The 7,500-nt window shown below is 46.1% G+C and overlaps 1 protein-coding gene across 3 annotated transcripts in view; it reads right to left on the bottom strand.

The window, feature by feature from the left end:
• gpr4 (G protein-coupled receptor 4) overlaps nucleotides 1–7,500 on the bottom strand; it is a 58,255-nt gene that overhangs the window by 2,243 nt on the left and 48,512 nt on the right. For 2 of the 3 annotated variants that reach the window (XM_070543704.1, XM_070543703.1), the window contains exons 2-3: nucleotides 3,846–4,556; nucleotides 1–139 (exon numbers count right to left, since the gene is read on the bottom strand). The exon at nucleotides 1–139 is cut by the window's left edge and continues 126 nt beyond it. In XM_070543704.1, the coding sequence (XP_070399805.1) occupies nucleotides 1–139; nucleotides 3,846–4,016 (310 nt within the window). In that variant the 5' untranslated portion in view covers nucleotides 4,017–4,556. The remainder of the gene's footprint in view (nucleotides 140–3,845; nucleotides 4,557–7,500) is intronic. The other variant, XM_070543705.1, reaches the window with a different exon arrangement.

The raw sequence follows: 7,500 nt of genomic DNA, 5'->3' as shown, positions 1-7,500 counted from the left end.
GCTTGCAGCTCTCCTGACCGTGGCTCCAGTCATCGTGCTGCAGGAAGTAGTCGATCCACAGAGGAAGCGTGATGATGTAGAGGAGGTCAGCCACCGACAGGTTGATCAGGTAGATGCCGAGCTCGTTGCGCTGACGTACCTGGGTGCAGACCACAGGAAATGGTTTTCAGAGGAGAGGCACTCCGGCAGGTTTTTAGAGATCACTATTGGCTTTGATCACAGGAGCAGAATAAAGCAGCTGATGGTGCTCGCTACTGACGCGCTACCGCCCTGGTCCTCAGGGCCGGGCGCCAGCGTTCGCCCCGCACCCGCGCACAAATTTAGCCCAGATGTTGAAATTGAAGACAAACAATAATTTGGATGAATGAAAAGTCAATAAGAGTTCCTCCTGCTGCTGCCAAAGCAAACTGAGTGTGTGGGAAATCAAATTCTGGACATTTTTGATGCTGGATGGGAAAATATCCCAGGGGCTCCGATCCTATGGAGCAGGCGGTGCTGGACCAGATCCCAGGAAGCTCCACGTAACTGGAGATCGCCGTGCGTTGCACGCCCCTCCCAAACAAGCTGGGCCTATTTCTGAACTGTTGACTGTTTTCAGTGCAAACATCCTGCAGGTCAGTCGGTCGTCAGGTGAACCCAAAAAACTCTGGAGGAGTCGGCCCGAAGAACCGGAACCAGCAAGGTGGCTTGGCCAAAAAAGGGAATGCTTTCAGCTTAGCTTTAATCTGAATCCCGTTGGGGACTAGCTTCAGACAAAACCAGCAAGAAGTCCGAACTGGGATCACATCGAATTCAAATCACAACATTCAGGCTGCATTAACCCTCTGACACCAGGCCACTGCGGTGGACAGGGACTCAACTGTTATTAATTCATTTATTTTGCTGTTAAGCACAGCTGTTGAAGACTTTACTGCATGTGAGCCGCTCCATTTGGACTTCAGTAAGTCGAGCCGACATATTTCCTGTTCAGAACGCACGCTGTCCACTGAGGTGGACGTGTAATAAGTTATTAGTAAAGTATTAAATGTTACAAAAATATTTGCTGGAATGTGTTTGGTTCGCGGGGGCAGCGAGGTTTTGTCTACGCTGCTCCGACAGCTCCTCCTCTCTGTGAGGCGGGCACCGCCCCTCCTCCGGGTCAAGTCGCTGCTGAAGGCTCACTTTTGCGACCGGGCATTTTTAAATCCCTGACTTTTATTATTTTATTATGTGTCTTCTATTGACCGTGATTATCTGCCTTGTTGTGCATTTTATTGTTGACCGTGTCTTGTTTTATGTTGTTTTTACTTTTTATTCTGTACAGCACTTTCCATGCTTTCGTTCTTTTTAAACACAGAAACAGTTTTGTTTACCTGTTTTGTAGCTACGGTTTCGCCGCATCGGCGAAACCGTAGCTACAAAACAGGTAAACAAAACTGTTTCTGTGTTTAAAAAGAACAAAAGCATGGAATTAGAACCACGACACAGCAAGAACACACCTAAGATGTACAGCACTTTGGTCGGCTGCCATGCCGTTTTTAAACGTGCTTTATAAACAAAGTCGGTATGGTATTCACACCTAAAGATGAATGAAAATAATTGTTTAAAAAATTATGGTTGAAGATTTCATAATTCGTGCATCAAAGGGTTCAAGCAAAAGGAGTGAAATCATTCTCGTCTATTGAGTCACAATTCTTTCACATTCACGGTTTTGTCACTTTAAGACCCCTCAGAGCAGAGCCCTGCACGGGCCTAAAATCGGAGCCCCAGCCCGACCCGGTCCGAAAAGGCTTTCAGGATTCTCTGGCCCGACCCGAGCCCGACTTTTTCTTAACCTTTCATAATGTTTTAGCGAGGTAGGATGCTCGGCGTTCTGATTATCTGTGGGAAGCGTTCTGCAGTAAAAAAAATAAATAAATAAAATAAAAAAATAAATAAAGAGAAACAGCATCAATGCAGCTTTTTTTCTAACAGAGCGTATTGTTAGAGCAGCAGATGAAATTTACAAACACTATATTAATTGGATGCGTTTGTAAATTTACCGTAAATCCTCTAATACAGGCCCGGGCCTGTATTAGAGGATTTACGGTAATCTGCCGCTCTGAAAACGCGCTCTTGTGCAAAAAAGCAGCGTTCTAATTTCCTAACTGCAGAGCGCATTTTCAGAGCTGCAGATTAAATAAACGCCCCCAATTAAAATCACGTTTGTAAATTTAATCTGCCGCTCTGAAAACGCGCTCTGCAGTTAGAAAAAAAAGCAGCAATGAATGCTGTAATTTTTTAACTGCAGAGTGAATTTATTCACAGAAAAACAGAATGCTGCCGTCTTCATGAGAATAAAGGAACAGTTTCTGACATCAGAGTGGACATAAAACGGCGTGTTGGAACAGGGGCACATGCTTCAATCAGCTGTTTGAGAATTCGTTTATATCGGCGCGTTTATAAACCACACACACCTTAACTGAGCTAACGGTGCGTGAGAAGCAGGCAGGTGCTGCTGCGTTTAAGTGTTTCAGTTTTTTTAATGAATTCGATTAAAAATAAAGGCGCCCGGCCCGTGTCCGAGGTAATTACACAGCCGTCGGTCCGAAGCCAGCCCGGCCCGACGGCTTCAGTGCAGGGCTCACACCTTCACTTTGTTTATACTCATGATTTCATTTTCTACGTTTATCACTGCTATTGTTTTTCTGATGTTTTTATTGGTTAGAGGCATTTGCCCTGATCTTTATCATGTTGTACAGCGCTTTGTGATTTATATCTGTGAAAGGCGCTCTATAAATAAACTTTTACTTACTTACTTACTTACTTACTACCTCAGAGGCCACTTTCTGACTCCTGAAACTGAAACCAGCGTCTCACTGAGCTGCAACGGTCCTCAGAAGGAAGTCTCAAAAATGTCTCGAAACATTTTCAGGCGTTTTCTATTTTCACTTGGAAGCTACAACGCCTCGTTTTTGTGTTTCTGAAATGTTTGACTTGCTCTAAACATTCCCATGACTGAAAACCAGACCCCAGAACCCGTCTCACTTTGGTTTCAGAAGGCGTGAGACGCCGTAGGGAGGAGTTAGAGACCAAAGCGAGATCTCAGGTTGCTGCTTCAAGTAGGAATCAATCTAGAAACCTCAGGAGGTCCACCAAACTCCACTCAGGTGTTCATATCATTATTCAGACAGTTCAGATTCCTGTTTGTGGAATCGACAAGAATAAAATATAATAAAGGAGCATAAAAATGTTTGTGACTTTGGAGCTTAATGACAGAGGAAACCATTTAGCTGCACCCTAGTTTTCTACTCTAGAATAAACACACAAATATGTACGTAGGGTGCAGAAAACAGGTGATGGGCTCCCCTGGAAGGGCCTCACCTGACACACCCACGGGGGGCCTGAACAATAATCTAGAGATCAACGGAGCTTTTCCTAATCCGAGTGTTTCCCCGTTTTCTATCGGCAGATTATCCAGGAAATATGGGTAGAAGATTATTTTCATGTTTAGTCAGCATGTTAAAGCTTTGGAACGCTGAAAAACTCATTTTAATGATGATTTCTGATTCTAACGGGTCACTCTGAGTGTTTCACGCCGGCTGAACATGAAGATAGTCTCCTACACCGATCTCCTGCAGTAGCTTCTAGACGGTGAAACTCTAGGATTAGGAAATCCTGACAGATCTACATCACAGTGACAGTGTGACGTAGATCTGAGAACAAACCGAGTCAGTGGTACAGTCGAGTCGCTGTTAGCCAATCAGAGGAGAACAACTTACAAGGCATTCATTACCACTGCTGATGCACAGATCAAACTGCTAACATGACACGCTGTGTGTGTGTGTGTGTGTGTGTGTGTGTGTGTGTGTGTGTGCCTGCCTCACCTGCATGTAGGCAGCCCACAAGGCCATACAGTTGGTGGGCAGCCCCAGAATGATGACGATGATGTAGAGCGTGGGCTGGAAGAACTGGTCCACCTTACTGTCCACATTACAAAAGGAGATGTTGCACATTGTCCTGTGTGAGAGTCCGTTTGTGTCCGTGTGTGTGTGCATCCAGGTGTTTTGTGTGTTCTCTCCTCTCAGCTCTGGCCCACCCCCTTCTGTAGCACCACTATCTTCCAGCTCCAGCGGTCAGCCGGCGACATGCCCACTCGGGTGTCCTGCTCGGCTACCAGACGACGGTTAAACACGGAGTGATGGAAGAACACGGAGCCGGTGTTTCCGAGACATTTCATGGTTCCCGTTTCCTAAACCCCCGGTCCTTCTCATCCAGCGGCCTCGGCATGTCATCATCCTCCCTCACATATCAAAGCCAGACGCAGAGTCTCTTCTTATGAAGCAAAGATGGAGACGAAAGGAAGGAGAGAAGGAAAATGTGGTCTTATCGACAGAGAGCCGGGCCTCCTGCGCTTCCACTGACCCTCACCAATCTTAGATTTTAGAGGTCTGCCTTGAGAGGGTGAGCATCAGTGTGTGTTTGGTCGTGCCTCAAGGACCCGATGACACACACCGAGAGAGGGGGAGGGGTTCAAAACACACAGTTGAGTTTGCAGGCGCTCTGAAGTTGGCAGGTGGTCCATTCGGTCAGGGAGCCTGAAAAAAGAAAGAAACCATCAAATTCTACAAACTGGATCAAAACTAAAGAAGATGAAGGAAAAGCAGCTCATTCACTCCAGAGGAGAAACGAGCGACGTCAGGAGAGGACAGCTTATTTAGCCGGCCCGTACGTCCCAACCTCATCCTAACTACTGGACTTCAGTGGTCGGTACCAGAACCACACCGCTTCTGACGGGCTGAGCTGTGACACGACACAAACTCTCTCCTGGGCTGAAGGGAGGGGCTGTTGGATGTGGGCTCAAGGAGAAACACAAACCTTTGAGTTAGTTTCACTTTTACCTGAACTGACGGGCGACAGGTGCAGGTCAGGCAACGGTCCCCGCGGAAACGTTAACCCTAACCCAGTCAGAATAAGCAAATTAGCATCAATCTGAACGTAAGAAAAGCTGGATTAACATCAGAGTCGTTCAGGAAATGCAATCAGGGGCTGCACACAACCACAGTGACGGCTGCATCATGACCTTTGTCTCCGCACCGTGACCTTCTACAGAAACTCACAAACATGGATTATAAGAGCTCGACTGTCAGGATGGTCCGTTATCTCCAAGTCTGCAGCAACCAGAACATTTACACAAGGACACCTCTGGAATAGCTACGGTCTGTTTAGGGGACATCTTTGTGGGACGTTCAGGACACCACTGGTGTGTTTTTCATTATGAGAAATGAACCATCGTGGGTTTCTGTGCAGGGATGAGTCGGATTCACACCTTTCCACCGCTGAACCAAGGGGCAGTGACCTGATGGTGCTCAGGATGAGTGACGGACACACATGGAAGGAGGAGAGAGAGATGTTTGATCTTCAGGCTGAAGCAGTTCCTTATATGGACGGAAGGAAATCGTGGCTCACCCCCCGGGAAATTCCGGAAGTTCTCCAGAGACTCAGAAAAATGAAATATTTACAAAACTACATTTAAAGTTTGCTGTGTGTGTGTGTGTGTGTGTGTGTGTGTGTGTAGGGCTATAAGGTTGATAAAATCGTGACCTTTGAACTGGAAAAGAGTTAAACTAAACTTCATAATAAACATATTTTAATGTTTTTTTAAAGAAAGATTTAGTTTTTACATCTATTTCAGTCCAGTTCTGATAAAACATTTTTTATTTTTATTATTTATTTTGATTTTACAGACTTGTGTTATTTGGAGAAAAGGCCTGGCTGCTCTTGATGAACATAACATCTATGATAGCTTCCAGTCAGGTTTTCGTAGAGCTCATTCTACTGAAACAGCTCTTCTTAGGGTCTCTAATGACCTTCTGACCCACAGTGATGCAGGGGACTGTTCTGTTCTGGTCCTGCTGGACCTGACTGCAGCCTTTGACACTGTTGACCATCACCTGCTACTGGAGAGGCTGAGAGACTGGGTAGGCCTATCAGGATCTGCTCTGGAGGGGTTCTCCTCTTATCTCTCTGAGCGCTCCTTTTCTGTGGCTGTCTCCAAGTTTAGGTCCTCCACCACCTCCCTTACCCATGGTGTCCCACAAGGTTCTGTGCTGGGGCCTCTGCTCTTCCTCCTCTATCTGCTTCCTCTTCAGCACATCCTGAGCTCCTTCAAAGGAATCTCCTACCATCTTTATGCAGATGACATCCAACTGTACATCTCCTTTAAGCCCCATGAGATGTCTAAGCTGCAGCTGTTACACACCTGCTTAGACTCTATCAAAACCTGGATGGTGGGAGCTTTCTTCAGCTGAATGAAGATCAGACTGAGATCCTCATCTGTGCCCCGGACAAGCTGGTTCCCAAAGTCAGAGACTCTCTTGGTCAGCTTGCTTCCCACACCAAACCTTCTGTCAGGAATCTTGGCGTGACCTTTGACCCAGCTCTCACCCTGGATTCTCATGTCAGTTCTCTTGTTGGCTCTTCCTTCTTCCATCTCAGGAACGTTGCTAAGCTGAGTCCCATTCTGTCCCGCTCTGAACTTGAGACAGTTCTCCACACCTTCATCTCCTCACGCTTAGACTACTGTAACTCTCTTTTCACGTGTCTGAGCAGAACCTCCCTGAACCGTCTACAGGTGGTTCAGAACGCCTGTGCTCGGCTTCTGACCAAGTCCTCCAAACACACCCACATCACCCCGCTTCTCCTCCAGCTTCACTGGCTGCCAGTCAACTTCAGGGTTCATTTCAAGATCCTGGTTCTGGTCTATAGGGCCTTACATGGACAAGCACCATCTTACACTGGTGATCTTCTTAGTCCCTACACCCCCAGCAGGTCCCTGAGGTCCAGTGATCAAAGCCTACTGGTTGTGCAGCACCAGGCTAAAGGTCAAAGGTGACAGATCATCTGCTGCTGTGGCCCCCAGACTCTGGACCTCTCTCCCCCTGAGCCTGAGATCAGTGGACTCAGTGGTCTCCTTTAAAAAGCAGCTGAAGACTCACTTGTTCAAGCTGGCTTTTGTATGACCTTCTTCACCTCTCTCTCTTTATTCTGCTCTCCCCACCTATTCCACCTTCCTCAGGATCCACTGGTTTCCCTCTTTCCTGTTCCCTCTCTCTCTTTCTTAACATTTTTTTATCACAATTGTCTATTTTTGCTCATTTTAAATATATTTTTAAACATTTTCTCAATTATTTTTTATATTTTTACATTTTTGTTTTTGTGAAGCGCCTCGTGGTTTTTATCTTGAGAGGCGCTATAGAAATGATACTTTCTTCTTCTTCTGGGGGCACTTTTTATGGTTTCCATGGAAACCATGGTGTCCCCTGGTCTCCACTGATCTAAATGAAACCTATTCATCTAACGTTTTGGGATTGTGAACAAATGAATCCATAAAATCCACAAACTGCCTCTAACTCGGTCAGATTATCGGGTTTAGAGCTAAACTTTCTTTTGTTCGTAGCTGAAAGTCGTTCCCAACAAAGCTTTTATTTACATGTCCGACAGCCTCAAACTCTACATTATACATGTGTGCAATGAAAGATG

The sequence above is a fragment of the Nothobranchius furzeri genome, chromosome 13, assembly GCF_043380555.1.
Source record: "Nothobranchius furzeri strain GRZ-AD chromosome 13, NfurGRZ-RIMD1, whole genome shotgun sequence".
In the NCBI taxonomy this organism is placed as follows: domain Eukaryota; kingdom Metazoa; phylum Chordata; class Actinopteri; order Cyprinodontiformes; family Nothobranchiidae; genus Nothobranchius; species Nothobranchius furzeri.
Note: the sequence above shows the minus strand (reverse complement) of the source record. Positions and strands in the feature narration are given on the sequence as shown.